Below are 23,262 nucleotides of genomic sequence, written 5' to 3'. Positions count from 1 at the left end.
GTTCCCAGTCTCCCTTTCTGTCAGCGGGAGTGGTGCTTCCTGGCTGCGTCTATTTGGCCATCTTGTCTCTGTTGACCAAATAGCTTTTTTGAGAAGAAAAATGAAACTGATAAATCTCTAGCATTAGTTGAAAACAAAAAACATACAATTAACACTGTCAGGAAGGAAGTGGCAATACTAAAGATTCTACAGCTATTAAAATAATTTTTTAAAAATGGTAACCCAATAAATTAAACAACTTAGATGAAGCTCATAAATTCCTTGAAAGTAATCACCAAAGCTCATCGAAGAAGGAATCCTTCGAACAGCTCAACATCTAAAGAAACTGAATCTGGCCAGGCGCAGTGGCTCGCGCCTGTAATCCCGGCACTTCGGGAGGCTGAGGTGGGCGGATCACAAGGTCAGGAGTTCGAGACCAGCCTGGCCAGCATGGTGAAACCCCGTCTTTACTAAAATACAAAAATTAGACGGCCATGGTGGCTCACGCCTGTAATCCCAGCTAGTCCGGGGGCTGAGGCAGGAAAATCGCTTGAACTCAGGAGGCGGAGGTTGCAGTGAACTGAGATGGTGCCACTGCACTGCAGCCTGGGCAACAAAGCAAATCTTGGTCTCGAAAAAAAAAAGAAAAAAAGAAACTGAATCTGTAGTTAAAAACCTTACAACACAGAAAACCGTATGCCTAGATGACTTCAGGGGTAAATTGTATCAAACATTTAATGAAGAAATAGAACTAACTGTAAACCAAATCTTCCAGAAAAATTGACATTGAGAAATACCTGATATTCAAACAAGGCAAAGCCATAAAAAGAAAAGAAAACTACGTTTAAAAATACTAGCCACAGCTGGGCACGGTGGCTCACACCTGTAATCCCAGCACTTTGGGGGCCTCAGCGGGCAGATCACCTGAGGTCAGGAGTTCGAGACCAGCCTGGCCAACATGGTGAAACCCCATCTCTACTAAAAATGCAAAAATGTGCTGGGTATAGTGGCAGGCACCTGTAATCCCAGCTACTCGGGAGGCAGAGGTAGGAGAATCGTCTGAACCTGGGAGGCAGAAGTTGCAATGAGCCAAGATTGTGCCATTGCACTCCAGCCTGGGCGACAGAGCAAGACTCCACCTCAAAAAAAAAAAAAAAAAAAAAAAAAAAAAAAAAATTACTGGCCAGGCAAAGTGGGTCACACTTGTAATCCCAGCACTTTGAGAGGCTGAGGCAGGAGGATCACTTGAACCCAGGATTTCAAGGCCAGGCAGGGCAACATAGGAAGAGCCTGTCTTTCTCTCTCTGATTCAAATAATTAACTGGGGATGATGGTGCATGCCTGTGGTCACTGTTGTCCCAGCTACTTTGGAGGCTGAGGCAGGAGGATCACTTCAGCCTGGGAGGTCAAAGCTTCAGTGACCTGTGGTCATGCCACTGCAGTCCAGCCTGGGCAACAGAGTAAGACTCTATCTCTAAAAGACCAAAACAAAACGAACCAAACCAAAAAACCCATAAATATAGTTGCAAACATTCTAAGCCAAATTTTAAAAGAAATAACCAATAATATAATGCACATAACAGATATAATCCATTAATATAATGCAATCCTAAATTGTTTTAATCTTATATAATGAATGAGTGTAATTCACATTAAAAGACTAGAAATTTTTAACAAAAAAAACAAAAGACTAGAAATGTTTTTAATAAAAATGTATATATAATCCTCTCAATAGATGTAGAAAAATATTAGATAAAATTAACACCTATTCCTGATCAATCCTCTAAGAATGCGAGGAATAAAAGGGAACTTCCTAAAACTGATTAAGGACGTCTATGAAACATACAGTTTACACCATACTTAGTGGTGTAATACTGAATGATCTCTTCTCAGGATCAAGTTCCAAATAAGGATATGGTTCTCACTACTTTTATTTCGCATTGAACGGGAGGTTCAAGCAAGGAAAAGAAATAAAAGCATTGGAAGGGAAAAATAAAAGTGCTTCGGCTGGCACACAGCATGACTATTTACATAGAAAATCTGATGAAGTCTACAAAAAAAGTTACCAGAAGAAAGAAATAAGTTTATCAAGGTTTCGGAATATAAGGTTAATATATAAAAGTCTATTATATTTCTCCATACTAGCAATAAACATTTGGAAATTAAAATTACCAATGATAATTTCCATGTACAGTAGCATTGAAACTATGAAATATATATGGTAAACTAATAAAATATGTAAAAATATCTGTATGAGAAAACTGCAAAACATTGCTCGGAGAAATTTTAAAATACCTAAATAAATGGAGGGACATACTTTATTCAAGAGTCAGAAAAATCAGTATTTTTAAGGTTTCAATTCAGCCCAAATTGACTTGTAGATTCAATGTAATCACAATCAGAATTCCAAAAGAGTTTTTGTAGAAATTAATGAGCCAATTCAAAAATCAATACAGAAAAGATAGTGACATAGTTCAGCCAAAGTAACTTTGAAAAAGAAAATTAAATTTGAAGAACTGTCACTGCATGATTTTAAGATTTATTATAGGCCGGGCGCGGTGGCTCAAGCCTGTAATCCCAGCACTTTGGGAGGCCAAGACAGGCGGAACACGAGATCAGGAGATCGACACCATCCTGACTAACACGGTGAAACCCTGTCTCTACTAAAAAATACGAAAAATTAGCCGGGCGTGGTGGTGGGCGCCTGTAGTCCCAGCTACTTGTGAGGCTGAGGCAGGAGAATGGCGTGAACCCGGGAGGCGGAGCTTGCAGTGAGCCGAGATCACACCACTGCACTCCAGCCTGGGTGACAGAGCGAGACTCAGTCTCAAAAAAAAAAAAAAAAAAAGATTTATTATAAAACTACAGTGTTCAAAATAATGTGGTGGTGGTGTAAAAATACACAAATATAAAAATACAACAATCAATGGACTTAAATAGAGAGTTTAGAAATAATCCCACGCATATACAGACAACTGATTGGTGAGAAAGTGCAAAAGCAATTCAGTAAAGAAAAATAGTCTTTTCAACAAACGTAACTCACAATTAACCCCAAAGAAATCATAGACCTCAGTGTAAAACCTGAAACTATAAAATGTCTAGAAAAAAAAACACAGGAGAAAATTTTTGTGACCTTGAGTTGGGCAATGAGTTCTTACAAATGGCAGCAGAAATATAAAAATGGACTTCATTAAAATAAAAAAAAACTTCTGTTTTATGAGTATATGGTTCAAAGAATGAAAAGACAGGTTGGGCAGTGGCTCACGCCTGTAATCCTAGCACTTTGGGAGGCCAAGGCGGGCAAATCACTTGAGGTCAGGAGTTCAAAACCAGCCTGGCCAACATGGTGAAACCCCATCTCTACTAAAAATACAAAAAAATTAGCCAGGCATGGTGGCGGGCACCTGTAATCCCAGCTATTTGGGAGGCTGAGGCAGGAGACTCACTTGAACCTGGGAGGCTGAGGATGCAGTGAGCTGGGATCGTGCCACTCCAGCCTGAGCAACAGTGAGACTCCATCTCAAAAAAAAAAAAAAAGAAAAGAAAAGACAGGAAAAACATTTCAAGATGCATGTCTGATAAAAAGGTTTTTATCCCGAATATATAGAGTTCTCAAACTCAACAGTAAGAAAAATGAACTAAGTAAAAATTCTCAAAAGATTTGTAGAATTACTTTACCGAAGTTACCTAATACAGATGGTAAATAAATATATAAAAATTTGCCTGGGGCGGTGGCTCACACCTGTAATCCCAGCACTTTGAGAGGCTGAGGTAGGCAGATCACTTGAGGTCAGGAGTTTGAAACCAGCATGGCCAACATGGTGAAACTCCGTCTCTGCTAAAAATACAAAAATTAGCTGGGAGTGATAGTGGGCACCTGTAATCCCAGCTACTTGGGAGGCTGAGGCAGGAGAACTGCTTGAACCCAGGAGGCGGAGGTTGCAATGAGCTGAGATTGCGCCACTGCCAACTCCAGCCTGGGCAACAAGATCGAAACTCTGTCTCAAAAACAAACAAACAAACAGAAATTTGTAGGATATACAAATTAAAACTATGCGGATATACCATTAAATATCTGTTGGAATCATTAAAACTATAAGACGAACCATATCAAATTCTAGCATGGATGAAGTGGAACTGGAGCACTCATACACTGCTGGTAGGAATGTAAAATGGTACAACTTTGGAAAACAGTTTGGCAGTTTCCTAAATAGTTAATCATACACCTACTGTGTGATCCAAACATTATACTCCTAAGTATTTACCCAAGGCAAAAGAAATCCTATGTTCATACAGACTTGTACACAAATGTTCACAGCAGCTTTATTTGTAATATCCCAAAACTAAAACAACCCAAATGTCCTCAACAAGTAAATGGGTAAACGAATTGTGGTATATCCATACAAGGGAATATTCAACAAATATTTAAAAGAATGAATTCATACGAGCAGCAAGATGGAGACATATGAATCTCAAAATAATTATGCAAAGTGAAAGAAGCCAGACAAAAAAAAGCATACTATATGATTCCATTCACATAAAACTCTACAAAATGCAGAATGAAAGCCCATTGGTGGTTTTCTGGGGAGGAGTCAGTGGGAGGGTCATTGTGACACTTTGAGGGATGACGGATATGTTAACTGTGGTATGCATGTTCTCCACAAGGTGTGAAACTTATCAAATTGTACACTTTAAATATGTTCAGTTTATTTTACGTTAATTATATCTGAATAAAGCTTTTGACAAAAGCAAACATCTCGTACCTTCGTAAGGCTGATACAGCTCTTAAAAAAAAAAAAGATTCCTGCTAGATTATGTGCACCAAAATAAAAAGGTTTCCTTTAAAGTAGAATAGGCTGTGAAGAGTGGGTGTAAAGGAAATAGAAGCCTAAAAATAGAAGATCTATTTCTAATTCTATCTGTTTCTATTCAGCAATATTGGCATACCTGGCTCAGTTTGTTCTAGATTGAGTGTCTTCATTTTTTTTGTCTTACATGCTTCGGAATTACAGCATAGCAAAACAGAGTTGAGAAGAGGTCATCTACAAAAGGTGTGTTCTTTAGTGAAAGAAATTCTATTCTTACCTCTGGGCCACACATCCTATGATTCTAACAAGAACTGTTGTGAAGGGTTAAAGCTGTTAGTCTGTTCTCTGGTAGAAAAAAAGAGGAAGAAATAATAACTGATTCAGGAAGTGGTAATAGGTTGTGGATTAGCTCACAGAAAACACCACTCATTTACTAAGTACTTTCTTGGACTCCCCACTTGTCCCAAAATATGTGTGTGTGTGTGTGTGTGTCTGTCTGTCTGTCTGTAAATGGTAAGAGTCTGGAGATGGACCACAGTTTAAAAACCAAGGAGTGATATCTTTTACAGTTAGGAACATGAGTTTCTTCATTTCGGGATGGCTTCTGTCCTTCTTTGTTTCTTCATGTGCACTTTTTCCCAGATGTGTTTCCCCTTTTTGGTCTCTGCCTGCGCTTGAGTAAGTTCTCCATGTTCTGTCTTTTATGCAATTTTAGGAGGGTGAGGGGAAGGTGATAATGAGGTAAAAAAGACTCAGTGCAGAGGATTTTCAAGCTTCAAGAGGAGTCAAATTTTAAGATAAAAAGGGGGAAATGGACGTCAGGCTGGCAGGGAAGCTTGGGACAAGCTAGGTCAAATAATACAGATAGCTAGAATCAAACATGTTGACATAAAGGTGCCGGGCACCTGTAGCCCCACTTTCTGCGAAGGAGCCAGCTAAATGACAGTTCTCTGGGCTCTCATGCTTTGCACCCAAATGACAAAGAATAGCTTAAATTCCAGGATAAAACTCAAAGTCTTTTTTCTTTTCTTCCAGAGCCTTCAAATTCACTGTGCTCTTAGGTTTGCCTTCTTCTGACATATACTGAAGGCAGCTAAAATGCAGTTTTCCGCATAAACAGCTCCTCGCTGTATGTATGCACAGGTACCTGAAGGGTATGTCTGGGAAACAGCACCTCGGATTCTAAATCTGCAGGCAGGAAAACAAAACAAAACAAAACAAAAAAAAAAAAAAAAGAACAACAACAACAAAAAACTTAGGTTTACTGCCACCTTGTTTCAGAAACTTAGCTTTTGAAACTTTTTATCTTAAAGCCTCCAATCAGTAATAAACGTGGGAAGGAAAACTCAAGAAAAGGTCTGAATGGTTAATGAGTAAATCTTTTTGGGAAAGAGGTAAGGAAGGAGACTTTGAGAAATTTCCCCCAAGCTTCTCTCTGGCAACAAGAGAACATTGGTGGAATGCAGGCAGTGACTTCACTAGCAGGTTCAGCAAAGAATAGGTAACTGACAAGAAGAGAGGCATCAAGAAGAATGGGAAACTTACAAGTGGGGCATCAAAGGAGAACCGTCCTCCCAGAGCCATGGATAGCTGGGGTTTCTCCGAGACAGCCCCATCCAGAATGGGAAACTGGAATAGGAAATTGCTTGCTGGATGAAGTCCTGTGGGGAGTAATGGTTCTGAGTTTGTGGAATCCACGTGGTGGTTTTAGAATCTGAAAGTCAGTTAGTGTTAGATCCACAAAACTAAAGAACCAAAAGAGATTTCTGACATCCCCTTGATTGTTTTATGCAAACAGTTACCGAAGCCTAGAGATACTACAGAGCCTGTCAGTCCAAGGTCATGCACAAAATTGGTGATCAGATTAAGCTAAAAAAACAGACATTTTGGCTCTCAAACAAGAATTCCTGCAGTGACAGTCTAAACCAGATTCATTTCCCTGTCAACCAATACTTCAGCCCAACAAACATCCATAAACACTCACCAGATCAGCTGTACTATTAATTTTCAGCAACTTGGCATCCAAAGACAAGCACTTCTCTTGGCTCTTTTCCCAGTTAAATGAGCCCGTGGAAAATAGGTAACAGTTTTCTTCATGCCAGATCCAGTCTTGCGGACAAGGAGCTGGGAAGAGTAGTATATCTACTCAGTCAGTTATGTTTGTGTAAAAGCAGTTCTGCAGTTCTTAAATCAATTATCCCCTTAGTCCTCTCAGGTGCATACTATTTATTTTTGTTTTTGTTTTTGTTTTGTATATTTAGTAGAGATGGGGTTTCACCACGTAGGCCAGGCCTCCCAAAGTACTGGAATTACAGTCGTGAGACACCACGCCCTGTCCACACTACTTCTTAAGTAAAATTTTACCCATGTTCTTCAAATACCTAAATAGCCCCAGAGTCCTTATTTCTCCATTTTTTGAAAAAAAAAAAAAGAAAAGAAAGAAAGAAAGCGTACTGATTTTAGCAACCTAAATGTACTTCCCATTTAGCATTTTCACTTCCCCTGATGAAAAGCAAGTTAGGCTAGCATATAATTTTAGAAACTGTGTTTGAAACAAAGCAAGTGAGGGTTGGGGAAATAGATATTTAATAGCCATTCTGCTGTTTTTAAAAAGTAATGCTATGGATTTTAAAACTTCATATCTTTGAATAATGAATTTAGGCTTAAATACTATGTGCCTTGCTTTTAGGCATGTGTGCTCTAATACAGTAGCCATATGTGATTTTTGAGTACTAGAAATATAGCTAGTTTGCATTTCTTAAAAAAATATATATTTTAATTGAAACAGGGTCTTGCTATGTTGCCCAGGCTGGTCTTGAACTCCTGGCCTCAAGCAATCCTCCTGCCTCAGTTTCCCAAAATCTGCAATTACAGGCATGACCCACCACACCCGGCTAGTTTGCATTAAGATGTACTATAAGTGTAAAACACACAAATGATTTTGAAAACTTAGTTTGGAAAAAAAAAAAGAATGTAAAATAGCCCATTAAAATTTTTATACTGATTAGTATTGAAATAATATTTCAAATATCTTGGGTTAAACAAAATGTGTTTCTAAAATTAATTTTATCTGCTTCTTTTTCATTTTTATGTGGCTACTAGAAATTGTAATGATAGATATGTAGCACATACTATATTTCTTTTGTACAGAGTTGTTGCATAGTATATTAATATAAAAGTGATTTAAATTTAATCAATTTAAATAAGATTTTAGAAAATAAGGAGATTTTCAGTAGCAAAATTCACAGGGAGTCCACCAAACCAAAAACAGAACTTAGACAATAGGTAAAATATACCAATGTCTACATGTTTATGGATGCTTTCAGGAACCCCCAAATCATCACTATCATCACCATCATCATCATCATCATCTCTTCCATCTCCTCAAGGGGAAACAAAGTACTCTGGTCTACACTACAACCAAAAGGTGAAAAATTAAAATCTTTGAGAAAGGCAGCATTTTAATTTCATTCTCACTGTGGCATAAAACCACTAAATAAGAGTAGGCTTTATCAGAGAGGAGGAAGTAGGAGGAACTGAAAAACCAAAGAAAAAAGTGAATGAGAAAGAGCATACAAAACACTAAGTTGGTTTTTCACCAAACTGATGCTTATAAAAAGAAAAAGAGACCAAGTTGAAAGCAGTCAATGCAAGCTTCTTACTTCTTAGTTTGCCTAATCCCATCATATTATGTAAATATAAAAATATGTACATTTTTGGCTGGGGGTGGTGGCTCATGCCTATAATCCCACCATTTTGGGAGGCTGAGATGGGTGGATCGCTTGAGGCCAGGAGTTCCAGACTAGCCTGTGCAACATGGTGAAACCCCATTTCTACAAAAAACACAAAAATTCACCGGGCATGGTGGTGTGCGCCTGTCGTCTCAGCTACTCGGGAGACTGAGGTGGAAGGATCACTTGAACCTAGGAAGCAGAGGTTGCAGCGAGCTGAGATCATGCCACTGCACTCTAACCTGGGTGACAGAGCAAGACTGTCTCAAAAAAATATATTTAGATATATATATAAGTTTTTGTGGACTAAAAACCCAGTCTGGGCAAGTTTTCCAAGTTATGACAAAGTAAGAAGGACACGTCACAAAATGTAGTATTTAAACTAACTGCGTGTATGTGTGTGTGTGCACAAAAATAAACATAGTAAGTGATGTTTGTATTTGTTCTATAATTTAACAAGCACAAATATCGCTCAATATGTGCCAGAAACTATTGGAAGTACTGTACAGATATTAATTCATTTAATCCTCATAGTATCTCTTTGAGATAGGTTCCAGTCATTTTCTTCATTTGACACACAGAGGAGAATCTGGACCCAGACAATGTAACGCTAGAGTCTGGGTGTTTCACCACTTCTAACATACTACCTTTCAAACTTCTAAGTTAAAACCATTTGAGGAAATGTTTCTCAGTGACATTCTTGAGACATTCTGATACAGAATCTTGAGGTAAATCTGTAATCTGCCACTTTTAACAATCTATTTACATACAGTAAAGTTTGAGAATCACCACACATTCCATTGCTAAATGTAGTCTATTCCTGCAAAGGCCCTGCATCTCACTAGCTTGTTGGCCTAAAGCAAACATGTAATAACCTCTCAGTATCTCTCCTCCCTCATATATACATTGAAGACCACAGACTTTTTAGTAAAAAAGATAAAACTTGCCTCAAACTGGAAAAACCTGGCTTTTTTTTTTCTTAATGTGGGATTTTAGTATTACTTTTTAAAGACTTCTCAAAGCTCTTTGATGGGCCGGGCGCGGTGGCTCACACCTGTAATCCCAGCACTTTGGGAGGCTGAGGTGGGTGGATCACGAGGTCAGGGGTTCGAGACCAGCCTGACCAACATGGTGAAACCCCATCTCTACTAAAAATACAAAAATTAGCTTGGCGTGGTGGCGGGCGCCTGTAATCCCAGCTACTCAGGAGGCTGAGGCAGGAGAATTGCTTGAACCCAGGAGGCGGAGGTTGCAGTGAGCCGAGATCGCGCCACTGCACTCCAGCCTGGGCAACAAGAGCGAGACTCCATCTAAAAAAAAAAAAAAAGCCTTTTTGATGAAAGGCAGAAGTTTATTTGGTATCTCTACTAACTAGCCTTTATCTGACACTGTCAAGGAATGGAACACGTTACTTGCTATATCTGCCAGCATCAGACGTATCACTTATTGTTTTTCATTAGTTGTTCATCCAGGGCATCTCTGGGAGATAGTTCTGATGGTCCTGTTATAGGTTTAATCTCATACAACTGATAAAGACAAAATTCTCCTAGGCCTTGCCTGTTATATAAATCATTGGTTAGTATGTGGTTATGTCCACTTTTATAAACATTCCTATCCTTAATAGATAAACCTTCTCCCTTTAAGCCTTCTTGAAGGTGGTAATATTCATTTCCTTGCAAGCTCCAACTTTAAAGAGATTAAATATGTTTGACACTTGCTAAAAATTAGTTTGTCTAAAAATTTCTGTTAATTTTGAAAACGTAAATGACCTCTAAATAGTGAAGGGATTAATAAACTGCAAAACATTACACAAAATTACTTTTTATTATCATTTCACTTTATCCGGGTCTCAATGTTTCACCTATCAAGGAAAAGCTTAGGTACCTGTGAACTGTTATTATATACTCTTTATTCAAAGAAATTATGTGGTTGAGATTAAGAAGTAAATTGTGCAAACAAGAAGCTAGAGAGATCTCTGTTTATTAGAGGAAGTTGTTTACTAATCCTGACAGCAGGGTACTAATTTATGCACCTCCAAGGAAATAAAGTACCTCTGAATGACTCTATCTCACACCTTTTCACTCTCCCTATGAAAACCATATGTCTGGTTTAATGACATACTGCGCAGAAAGACCAAATAACACAGTAGCTTCTGTAACAATATCAGAGTTCACATCATAGTCTTCTTATAGATGCTACTATTTCTGCCTGCCTCTGGATTCTGAGTCCCTTTAGACAACTAAAATTAACTCATTTTTTTTTATATAAATAGACTGCTTGGACTCCTCAGATTTTCGTCTAATCTGAAGTATCTGCGTAAGGCTTGCAAGCCAGTCTGCCTCCATTGGCTCTATTGAAATTGATGGGCCCGGCACAGTGGCTTACACCTGTAATCCCAGCACTTTGGGAGGCCGAGGCAGGCGGATCACCTGAGGTCAGGAGTTCAAAACCAGCCTGGCCAACATGGTGAAATACCATCTGTACTAAAAGTACAAAAATCAGCCAAGGGTGGTTGCGGGTGCCTGTAATCCCAACTACTTGGGAAGCTGAGACAGGAGAATCACTTGAACCCAGGAGGTGGAGGTTGCAGTGAGCCGAGATTGTGCCACCGCCCTCCAGCCTGGGGGACAGAGCGAGATTCCCTCTAAAAAAAGAGAAAAAAAAAGGCCAGGCATGGTGATGGGTGCCGGTAATCCCAGCTGCTTAGGAGTCTGAGACACGAGAATTGCTTGAACCCCTGGAGGCAGAGGTGTCAGTGAGCTGAGATCAGACCACTGCACTCCAGCCTGGGCGACAGAACAAGACTCCATCTTCAAAAACTGAAATAAAATAAAATAAGTTGATGTAGTACACTTTAAGAAATAATGCCATAGAATGAGCTAATGTCGAGTTTGGGGTAGACAGTTACAAGGACAAAAAGACCCCAAAGAAAAAGAAACACAATGACTAACACGCATTGGAATGGAAAGAGATAAGGATCTATGGAAAGGGGTCGGGGTGGCAGAATTCTTCAAGAAAAATCTCGGCCGGGCACGGTGGCTCAAGCCTGTAATCCCAGCACTTTGGGAGGCCGAGACAGGCGGATCGCAAGGTCAGGAGATCGAGACCATCCTGGCTAACATGGTGAAACCCCGTCTCTACTAAAAAATACCAAAAAATAGCCGGGTGAGGTGGCGGGCGCCTGTAGTCCCAGCTACTCGGGAGGCTGAGGCAGGAGAATGGCGTAAACCCGGGAGGTGGAGCTTGCAGTGAGCTGAGATCCGGCCACTGCACTACAGCCTGGGCGACAGAGCGAGACTCCGTCTCAAAAAAAAAAAAAAAGAAAAGAAAAAAAAAAAAGAAAAATCTCAAAACTGCTACTCAGGAGGCTGAGGCAAGAGAATCGCTTGAACCTGGGAGGTGGAGGTTGCATTGAGCTGAGATCACACCACTGCATTCCAGCCTGGGTGTGACGAAGCAAGCCTGTCTCAAAAAATAAAAAAATAAAAAAATAAAAAAGAAAGACAAATCTCAAAACCAAAATTTTAAAAAGAAGAGGCTCTTATAAAGAAGGAAAACTTAAATCCACCAAAAGCTATGCTTAATTAAATCAGATTTCTCAAGGATTTCACAGAGCATAGGGTTGTTATGATAAAAATATTTAGAACTTCTTGCCAGACACAGTGGCTCACACCCATAATCCCAGCACTTTGGGAGGCTGAGGCAGGCGGATGACTTGAGGCCAGGAGTTAGAGACCAGCCTGTTCAATATGGTAAAACCCTGTCTCTACTAAAAGTACAAAAATTAGTTGGGCGTGGTGGTTCATGTTTGTAATCCCAGCACTTCAGGAGGCTGAGGCAGGAGAATCGCTTGAACCCAAGATACAGAGGCTTCAGTGAGCTGAGATCATACCACTGCTTTCCAGCCTGAATGACAGAGCAAGACCCCATTTAAAATAAAATAATAAAATAAAATTTAAAAAATCAAAAATTGACCGAGTGCAGTGGCTCATACCTGTAATCCTAGCATTTTGGGAGGCTGAGGTGGGTGAATCACCTGAGGTCGGGAGTTCGAGACCAGCCTAGCCAACATGGTGAAACCCCGTCTCTACTAAAAATACAAAAATTAGCTGGGCGTGGTAGCGGGCCCCTGTAGTCCCAACTCTTGGGAGGCTGAGGCAGGAGAATCGCTTGAACCCAGGGGGTGGAGGTTGCAGTGAGCAGAGATTGCACCATTGCACTCCAGCCTGGCCAAAAGAGCAAAACTCCATCTAAAAGAAAAAGAAAGAAAGAAAAAAGAAAAAGAAAAAGAAATTGAGAACTTCTTATATAGAACATTACGAATGAATAATGATACGCATAACAATAGACCAATTTTGAGCCCAGAATTGTTTCCAAAAAATAGTTACGATTGGACAGAAAGCTTCCACTATGTCTCCTCACCCACTCTTCTCCCAATACCTGAACAATTTGCTACTCTCTTCAGTGTTTCTTGGAGATTCAGATTCTGGTGGTGAAGTTCCATTTGCTCTTTGGATTTCTCATTCAGCTTCCAAGCAAGGGTTTCTATCATTTCCTTGAGTTCGTTTTGTGATTCCTGTGAAGCTTCTTCTGCTTGTTGCCGGGCTGAGATCTGTCCCTCCAGTTTATTTTTCTGGTGAGTTAGGTTTGTTTGCTGTTGCTTTAGGAGGTTAGACACCTGGGACACTGAATCACAGTTGCGTTAAGACTCTAGTTCTAGTCCAGATAAAAATCCCTCCAGGGACTTTTTGAGGAAATCAAAACAGAATTAAATCTATTTTGACAATAAATAAGCTGCTGAAAAATGACCCAAATTTACTCAGAAATTACAGATTGGGAGGTTCTTGAATATTCCTGCAGTATTTTGTTTAATGTCAGGAACATTGCAACCACTTGTAATTTTTTTAAAAATTACCAAGATGTTGGCGAGGCACGGTGGCTCAGGTCTGTAATCCCAGCACTTAGGGAAGTCAAGGCAGGCAGATCATGAGGTCGAGAGATCGAGACCATCCTGGCCAACGTGGTAAAACCCCATCTCTACTAAAAATACCAAAGAAATTAGCTGGGGGTGGTGGCACGCGCCGGTAGTCCCAGCTACTCAGGAGGCTGAGGCAGGGGAATCACAGTGCCGCTGTACTCCACCCTGGTGACAGAGGGAGACTCTGTCTTAAAAAAAAAAAACCCAAGATTTTTTTTTATTGAGTTACAAATTAAAAGCAATCACAAGATAACCAGTACAGCGTTAGAATAAATGAAATAAGGAAAACCTAAAATAGACACCCACCAGACTCAGCGACTATTAGTAGGAATTGTCATTAGTGATTTACTCTATTTATGTCTTAATTCCTCTGCTATATCTCCTCCCATTCTGTCTAGTCTTCCAGACTTCCTAATTTTAAGAACTGTGACATACACCCCTTTTTTGAGACAGCCACACACACTGTGTCACAAGAGTCCCCAAAGCATTTTTTCTTTTCTTTTTTTTCCCCCTTGGCCACAGTACATTTTAGGAAGGGTGAAGATAAAGTGAAGGTTGTGAAATCAAGCAGGCAATAACATGTTAAGGGTCAAATGTCTCAGTTCCTGGATTTTGATGGTGCAATACAAAGTAGACCGCTTGGTTTGAAGGCAGCTTTGATCCTGTTATAAGGTGATCAAAGGCTCAGAAGATTTTTCTGACCACCACCACTGAGTCAAGGGCACTTCTCCTAGTCACTAGGAAAGGACCTAAGTATTCACAAATTTAAAATAAAATAGTTTGTGAACTTGAACAGCAGTTAAGAAGCAAATAGCACTTCAATGGCCATAATAACCTGGATCCTGGGTAGCCTAAACAACTCAGATCTACAACCTAAATTCACAGGCAGGTCAGGTGAATGTTGGGCACCATTTTCTTTCCTTCTTGGCCACTCCGGACCTTCTTTTCACTTCTTTTTTTTCCTCAATATCTTCTCTTTTCTAAATGCTCTTATTATAAATGTGAAACATTTTTTATTTTAAATGTTTTATTTATTAAGATTGTGTTTCTGGTTCTTAACATTAAAATGGTATTTAATTATCTCTATCAAAACTCCGCAAGCTAAATAAAATTTATTTTACTTTTGGGCCTCTCAGATGATCTCGGAGATTAGTAACTTTAAGTTATTATCTTATCCATCATTCTAGAATTTAAATAGGCTCTATCCATGAGGTTGTTTTTTTGCTGTTGTTTGTTTGTTTGTTTGTTTTGAAATGGAGTCTCGCTCTGTTGCCCAGGCTGGAGTACAATGGTGTGATCTCAGCTCACTGCAATTTCCACCTCCCCAGTTCAAGCGATTCTCCTGCTTCAGCCTCCTAAGTAGCTGGGATTACAGGCATGTGCCACCACACCCAGCTAATTTTTGTATTTTTAGTAGAGATGGGGTTTTGCCATGTTGGCCAGGCTGGTCTTGAACTCCTGACCTCTGGTGATCTACCCATCTTGGCCTCCCAAAGTGCTGGGATTACAGCCGTGAGCCATTGTACCTGGCCTTTCCATGAAGTTATGAAAACAAAACAAAACAAAACAAACAAACAAAAAAATGCCTGCCAGTTGTAATTTTTATTTCATGGCTCTATCCATTTGAAGGTGAACAATATACCCATTTATTTTCATGGTCACTCTAAAAACATTTTGCCTAAAATGAATCTATATCAAGGCTGTTTGTAGTTGTTATGAAAGGAACTTATAAACCATATTTATTAACCTCATTTCCAACACCCCGACCCCAATAAACATCAGTTCCATATTTTAGCACTTACGTTGCATGCCCAGCACCATAATGGTCACTACTAATCCCAGGCAGAGGACTGCCAGAGTCACAGCAACCAGGCACCACCATGGAGAATAAAGAAACTGAAGGCCTAGAGTGACAGAGGATAGAATCAGAAAGACAAAAAAGAGGGAACAAGTAAGTGAACCATTCTCTGGAACCTGTCTGTACTTGGTGATTTACTGTTTATGTTTTAGTAAATAGACATAAATAGTTTGCATTCCATACCACTAGTCCTCCAAATGGCTCTGCAAATAATTCATCATACACATTTAGGAATGGAAAATAGGGAGAGTTAAGGAATTTAAGTGATTTATCCATGGTCACACAGCCAATAAATTCAGAGCCAGGATTCAATACTAGATATTTGAATCTAAATATATGATTCTAAAGCTTATACTTTATCTACTTTCCCCACAATTACACCTCAAGAAACTCACAGTCCAGCTTGGCTGAATCAACTTCATCCACAGTGCAGAGAGCCTGACGTGTACACATGTGCGCACACACACACACAGTGTGTTTTGTAAGTAACATAAACAAATGTCAGACATAAAGCAAACAAGCTTTCTTCAGTTAATCAACTGAGATTACCTCAAATAACTTTATGAATAATTTTATGCTATTTAATTATGAGTCCAGCAAAATTACAACTTGGAACTGGGGTTATTAATCAAAGAAAAGTAGGGATGAAACCTTGATATTAATTTAGCTTATATTAACAGCATATCCTACACTCACACCAAGTGTAGACTTGATTTTACAAGAGAAATATTCACCATTTTGAAAAAAACATATCACATAGCTCACAGGTGTATGAATATCCAATTATGTGTTCCACCACTAAAAAAAAAAAACAACACAGATATTACTGGTTTTGTAGGAACACATCCCATACAATGTATTTGGTTTCCTCACCTTGTGAGATAAACAAATAAGGTACTTATATCGTTATCCTCTGTATGCAAATAAGGAGACTGAAAGGTTTATTGACTTGCTTAAGAACACAAATGCTAAAACCCAAAAATAAGTCTTTAGTCTAATTGTCAGTAGCTATGTGACTTGAAATATTATAATAATATAATTTCCAGTGTGAATGTATAATGATCCAAGTCAAGCAGTAGTCAGACATATTCAAAGTTCTCATATGTCAAAGGTACTGTGTTAAACTCCACAAATGATAAAAAGAAGATAGAAACTTGACAGGGATAAATATGGTTCATCCTCTGATTCAATACTTATTGGCTTCTAGAGTGTGTGTGGCAAGCTAGCAGAGAAGCTGTAGCTTGTCTGTGTCTTTTGCAAATAATTGCCTAGTTCTAGCCTCAGGGGCAAATACCTCTATGTAAATCTTTCAACCAGTCTTTCAACTCTCTGGTCACTGTTCATTCCACACTGTAGGGCATCAGATACTTTTATCACTTTCTTTTTTTGGGGGGGCGGGTGGAGCCCTGCTGTGTTGCCCAGGCTGGAGTGCCATGGCATGATCTCGGCTCACTGCAACCTCCGCCTCCCGGGTTCAAGCGATTCTCCTGCTTCAGCCTCCTGAGTAGCTGGGATTGCAGTTGTGCACCACCACGCCAGGTTAATTTTTGTATTTTTAGTAGAGACGAGGTTTCACCATGCTGGTCTCGAACTCCTGACTTCATGACCGGCCACCTCAGCCTCCCAAAGTGTTGGGATTATAGGCGTGAGCCACTGTGCCTGGCCTCATCACTCTTAAATAATGAAAAACTGAATTTTTAGAGGAAAAAGAAAATCACAGGACCCTGTGAAGGAAGGTACGTGTTCCCTTTTTCTATAGATTCCCTTTTGCCCTGTGTCCTTGGTAGGCAGAGATCATTAATCCAACTGCTGCCCCTACTAGTGATTTTCTAATCAGAAACCAATCCGATTATTTGAAGAAGGTACCTGATCTAACCAAGATTCTGAAAGAAGAATCATTCTCATGATTATTGTAAATTCAGGCCCTCGATATTTACTACACAAATAATGAGTGAGTAAAGAAACAAATGACTATTGTTCACTTCTGGTTTTACCTATAAATGCCAGAACTATTTTTATAGCAATTTAGTTCGTTAGCTCAAATGTTAAATCACTCCATGCTCACACTTATGTTCTCTATTGAGAGAAATTTCTGTTTTGTTTTTGGAAATATAATTTGGAATTTCTTTATTCAAATTTCTGACAATACGTTTCTGTCTTTCTCTCCTTATATTCTGTTCATTTCCCTCAGAATGGATATAGAATAAAAGGCAATTTACCCAGATTGTCTGTGGAACTGGGATTATGAATTAATTTATACCTATGCAATTTAATTTACTGTATGTGTCAAACAGAACTTATAGTTTTTCAAAGCAGTAGTACACACCAAAATGTAACTTAATGCTAAACTACACTGAATATCATTTACTTTGCCTGCATAATTCCTGAGGTACTTCAGGTTTTTGTAGTGCCTGAAGGACACTTACAGAAATTATCATTATATACACCAGATAAATTTGGTTCCCGAGCCCTCCGATGTATTGACTTCTGGATAAATGGGAGTTTGTGGTACAGTCCTAGCTCTACCACTTATTAGCTCCATAAAACTCATGTTGTCAGTCCTCCTGATGCCCAGTTAGCGCTCTGTAAAAGGGAGATAGTAATAGTGACAATCTCAAAATGTTGTGAAGATTCCGAGAAATAATACACTTAAAGTGAATAGCATATAGAACAACCTGTAGTAAATACTCAGTATAAATTGTTATAAATAAGTTGTCATCATCATCATCATTACAGCCTTCTTGTTTCTCTTTTAAGTAAATGATATTAATTCTCTTTTCCCATACTTGGGTGTTTAGCTTTCTAATCCCATATTTCGGTGAATTTACATTTTGGGGCTAACACTGGGATTCTTTCCCTGTACACATTTTCCCATCCCTAGTACCTTTAGCTTTTTTTCCATTTGACTTCTCATCAGGCTGGTCCTTCACAGTCTGGATCTTTAGGTCATCAAAAGTCATTTCCAAATTCAAGCTAAGAATGAGAGAGTGAAGCAGTCACGAACTTCAACAAACTAAAAATATGTGAGCTTCTGCTGAAGTATTTAAATAGCTACTGTTATCTAATAGAAGAATGACTCAATCATTGGTAGGAGGAAGGAGAGGCTTTGCTTCATATTGGGAAGTTCGCTGACGCAAATTCTTGAGTTATGTGTATTGCAGGTGGAGAAAGTGGCGATTCTGAAGGTGTTTCAGGATATTTCGCTAAGCAATTTATGAAAGGGAGAACTATTTTTCATGAGCATTAGAGGAGAAATATTGTACCCACTCTTCAGATACAGAAACTGAAATTCAAAGAGAGTAAGTCCCACCACATTTGTGAAAAATGTGTTAGAATTTTGGGCCAAAATATTTGATTGCAATGTTTGTTTGCTAATTTCACTTAGCAGACTGTTTCTATATGGTGTCTTTTAGAAATCACATATATTCTCTTTTAATTTTCACTGTTTTATTTGGCGATAGATCTGAGAATTTTGGGGCGAATCACATATGGTTCCCATTTCCAGCAATGGTGTCCTGGGTAATTTTAGAATTTATCTGGGGCTACTATTTCATATAGTGCCAGTGTAACATAGCAGCAGAGAGCGCTTTGAAACCAGAAAGAGCTAGTTTCAGTACTTTCCTTTAGTCTGCAGTCCTGGAAAATCTTAATACTTTGAATATATGTCTTTGTCTGGAAATTAGGGATAATGTCTACCTGATAACGATGCTATAGGAATTCAAATGACATGCTGGGTAAGAATGATAAGCTTTTTCACACTACATTTGTGAAAAATGTCACATTGCTATAGGAATTCAAATGACGAGCTGGGTAAAAATGACAAACTTTGTACTTGGAGCATAATAAGAACCCAATAGATAATAGTTATTTGTATAGTACTAATAGTCAGCACAGTTGAATTACCCATCAAATAATATATTTCAGTAAAATCCGTGATTGACTTATGTCACAAAGACTCTCACATGAGAGACCCGTAAGTATGTCTGTATGTATTTACTGATAGAATACTTAATCTATTTTCCCTTGACAACCTCCTAACCGGATATATATCTATTGGAGATGTCTTCTGAAGTATTTATAAGCAAAATGATATGATATCCAGCATTTACTTTAAATTGCTCCAGGAAAAAAAAAAAAAAGTGAAAAGAAAAGGATAGACAAAGGAAGAATGGAAATAAAATAAATAAATAAAACATATAAGAAACTGTTAGGAAAAATTACCAATATTGACAGCCTAATGAGGATTCCATTTCCCTCCTCCTCCCTGTTTCCTGTATTCCTTTTATTATGTGCAGAGTATTTGAGAACAAATTGAAAACGTTGGCCAGGCACAGTGGCTCATGCCTGTAATCCCAGCACTTTAAGAGGCCGAGGAGGGTGGATCACTTGAGGTCAGGATTTTGAGACCAGCCTGGCCAACATGGTAAAACCGTGTCACCACTAAAAATACAAAAGTTAGCTGGGCCTGGTTGCAAGCCTGTAATCCCAGCTACTTGGGAGGTGGAGGTTGCAGTGAGCTGAGACTGTGCCACTGTACTCCAGCCTGGGCAACAGAGCGAGACTCCATTAAAAAAAAAAAGAATTAAAAAACACTGAAACGATATCACACTGAAAAGGGCATATTATCATTTCTCTACTGACTCAGTTATTTTGGATGCCATGAATATTATAGAACATAAAGTGTTTACCATTTTAACCATTTTTAGGTGTACTGTTCAGTGGCATTAAGTACATTTACATTGTTGTGCAGCCATCACCACCATCCATCTCCAGAACTTTCCATCTTCCCCAATTGTAACTCTGTACCCAACAAGCAATAACTCCTGTGACGGTGAATTGAATTTTATGTGTCTTTTTTTCTTTTTGAGATGGAGTTTCGCCCTTGTTACCCAGGCTGGATTGCAAAGGCGTGATCTCGGCTCACTGCAACCTCCGCCTCCTGGGTTCAAGCAATTCTCCTGCCTCAGCCTCCTGAGTAGCTGGGATTACAGGCATCCGCCACCACTCCCGGCTAATTGTTTCGTGTTTTCAGTAGAGATAGTATTTCAACATGTTGGCCAGGCTGGTCTTGAACTCCTGTCCTGAAGTGATCCGCCCGCCTCAGTCTCCCAAAGTGCTGGGATTACAAGCATGAGCCACCATGTTGCCCTTATGTGTCTTCTTGACTGGGCCATGGGGTTCCCAGACAGGATGCTTTTAAATAAGGTTAACATATTAATCAGCAGAGGAAAGCAGATTTCACTGCATAATGTGGGTGGGCCTCATCCAAAAGTTGAAGGCCTAAACGACAAAATAACTTCTAACCTTCCCCCAAATAAGAAAGAATTCTCCAGCCGTCTATGGACTGGTACTAAGCCATCAACTCTCCCAGTTCTCACTTGCCAGCCAAGTCTGGCAGCCCACACTCCAGATTTTAACTTACCAGACTCTATAATCATAAAAGTCAATTCCTTATAATAAATCTATTTCTACGTATGTACACATCCTATTGATCCTCTTTCTCTGCACAGACCTAATACAAATCCCAATTCCTTTCTCCTTTCTTGGAAACCACCATTCCATTTTTTTGTTTCTGTAAATTGGTTTATTTTAGGCACCTCCTACTGGTGGAATCATACAATATTTGTCCTTCTGTATCTAACTTATTTTATTTAGCACTGTGTCTTCAATTATCAATGTGGTAGCATGTGCCAGAATTTTGTTCATTTTTAAGTCTGTATAATATTCCTTTGTATATATAAACCACATTCTACATTTTATTTATCCATTGATGGATGTTTGGGTTTATCCTCTTTTTAAAGATCAGTGGGATAGTTTCTACAGTCCTTGTGTGGCAGATAACTGGACAGATTTGAAATTTTTTTTTTTTTTTGAGACAGAGTCTCCTTCTGTCGCCCAGGCTGGAGTGCAGTGGCGCGATCTTGGCTCACTGCAAGCTCCTCCTCCCGGATTCACGCCATTCTCCTGCCTCAGCCTCCCGAGTAGCTGGGACTACAGGCGCCCGCCACCATGCCCGGCCAATTTTGTTTTGTATTTTTCAGTAGAGACAGGGTTTCACAGTGTTGGCCAGGATGGCCTCGATCTCCTGACCTTGTGATCCGCCCACCTCGGCCTCCAAAGTGCTGAGATTACAGGCTTGAGCCACCGCGCCCGGCCAGATTTGAAAAATTTTAGGGGGCTCTCATTATCCCTGCCTCCTGGTGTTCATGATCTTGTGTAATCCTTCGCCTTGAGTGTGAGTGAGACCTATGACTTGGAGTGTAGCAGAAGTGCGGGAATGTGTGTGATCATCTACATAAGCTTATGTAAGGTATAGTGACTATTATGCTAAAGTCACTCTCCCTCTCCTATTTCCATCTTTATGTCTCTGTCTAGATTTTTAAAAGCAAGCTTAAATGGATCCTGCAGCCATGGAGAAATAAATTCTCCCTGAGAGAGCTTACAAGTGAATCTTCCCAGGGTCACCTGGGAATGCCTGATGAGAGCACAGCCCAGCAGCCACCATGATTGCAGCCTTGTGAGACATCAAGCAGAGGACCCAACTAAGTTGTGCCCACACTTCTGACGCACAGATACTTTGAAATAATAAAAGTATGTTGTTTTACCTTGCGGCTCACATAATTTGTGGTGATGTGTTACACAGCATATAAACCTAAAACATTCTACGATAAACTGAATCCTTCCATCTTGTTTAACTTTTTTAACTCTAATCTTTTTACTGATTTCAGTGCCTTTGAGGCTGTCGCTCAGTCCCTGTGCTGTGATCATGGCTCATTAGATGGAAACACTTCCCAAGGGGTCTCCCAAGGGTTGCAAAGATGAAACAACTTCTGCTGTATTATTTATTTTTGAAGTCAGGGCTGCGGCCCTGCCCACTGACTTAGAGTTTGAGGTTGATGCCTCACAGTAATAATAGTCCTGGCCTCTATTTTATTGAGGCACAGAGAGGAAAGAAATCCATAGTTGGCCACCTGACTTACGCAAAGTCAAAAGGAGAATGATCAACGGAACCAGAGTAAGCAATTTTTTTGGCTACACTTGTTACACCAGTTGTATAACTATTCCCTGAGGCATAGGTGTAAAAGTCTATGTACATGCACCGTCTGCTGGTTCCACTCCAAGTCCTTAACTACCTGGTTATAAGCTAATGATTCACAAGCTTAATGGAACTGCACAAGATCGTATAGGATTGTAATGAGACCATTTCCCTCTACCCCAGCTACCTGCCCTTCTGTACCTGTCCAATGTGTGCTTTGTTCAGTCTTGTTGCCTGAATTCTCTTTCTTCTTTCATCATTCCCTATATGGAGGCTTGGTTAGGGATCGGATTCAGAGTTAAAGCTGCCCCAAGGCATAGTCTCATTCATTAGAATAAAAACAAACTTTTGTTTTTCCAGGGACTAATCTGGTGAGAAAAAAAAAAAAAAAAGAAAACGGTAATAATAATTCTAAGAAAGGAAAGTCACAAGGTCATTAACAGAACCCATTTTGTTCAAACCTGTTTGGAAGCTGGAGGGCAAAAAGATGATGGCAATCATGTGTTAGAAAAGTGCAATACGAGCAGGGAGTCATGTTAACCAGGAAACCTGTTTAGGCAGGTGAAGGCTGGCATGGTTGGGAGAAGAAGTGGCCAGGCTAGCAAGGAAAAATACCCAAGAATTAGAATCTCAGGAAACTAAAATGTGGTCTGGAGAGGGAATGGTATAGAAATATACAAGAGAAGCATAAAGGACAGTAATTATGCAGAATCTTGAAAGTAAAGGTCATTGGTAAAATTCAGTGAAAATCAAAATAATCTTAGTGAACACAAAAAATATCAGTTAGGACTATTATATTAATTTTACACACATTAACTTATTTAATCTGTATAAGCCTATCAAATAAATATTACTGTTATTATCCCCGTTTT

General features: G+C 39.4%; 1 protein-coding gene and 1 long non-coding RNA gene across 6 annotated transcripts; one reads left to right on the top strand and one right to left on the bottom strand.

Moving 5' to 3' along the window:
* Positions 1-4,277: 4,277 nt before the first annotated feature.
* Positions 4,278-18,369, bottom strand: OLR1 (oxidized low density lipoprotein receptor 1). Of its 5 annotated transcripts, none has more exons than XM_015430372.4 (6): positions 18,239-18,369; positions 15,299-15,400; positions 12,959-13,204; positions 6,772-6,911; positions 6,333-6,501; positions 4,278-5,975 (listed from the first exon to the last, which is right to left on the bottom strand). In XM_015430372.4, exons 1-5 carry the CDS (start codon positions 18,312-18,314, stop codon positions 6,343-6,345), a joined length of 723 nt encoding a protein of 240 aa, XP_015285858.3. In that variant the 5' UTR covers positions 18,315-18,369; the 3' UTR covers positions 4,278-5,975; positions 6,333-6,342. The 5 variants fall into 5 exon arrangements, with proteins under 5 accessions (XP_015285858.3, XP_015285857.3, XP_073862341.1 ...); XM_015430371.3 differs by having other exon boundaries at positions 6,333-6,448; XM_074006240.1 differs by lacking the exon at positions 18,239-18,369 and adding an exon at positions 17,781-17,903 and having other exon boundaries at positions 6,333-6,448.
* On the top strand, positions 16,690-21,956 carry LOC102117458 (uncharacterized). The gene is made up of 2 exons (XR_010579271.2): positions 16,690-17,090; positions 21,730-21,956. It is a non-coding gene; the product is annotated as an uncharacterized lncRNA (long non-coding RNA).
* Positions 21,957-23,262: the final 1,306 nt, after the last annotated feature.

This window comes from Macaca fascicularis, chromosome 11 (genome assembly GCF_037993035.2).
Source record: "Macaca fascicularis isolate 582-1 chromosome 11, T2T-MFA8v1.1".
NCBI classification, from domain to species: domain Eukaryota; kingdom Metazoa; phylum Chordata; class Mammalia; order Primates; family Cercopithecidae; genus Macaca; species Macaca fascicularis.
The sequence above is the reverse complement of the archived record's forward strand: the minus strand, read 5'-3'. Positions and strand labels throughout refer to the sequence as shown.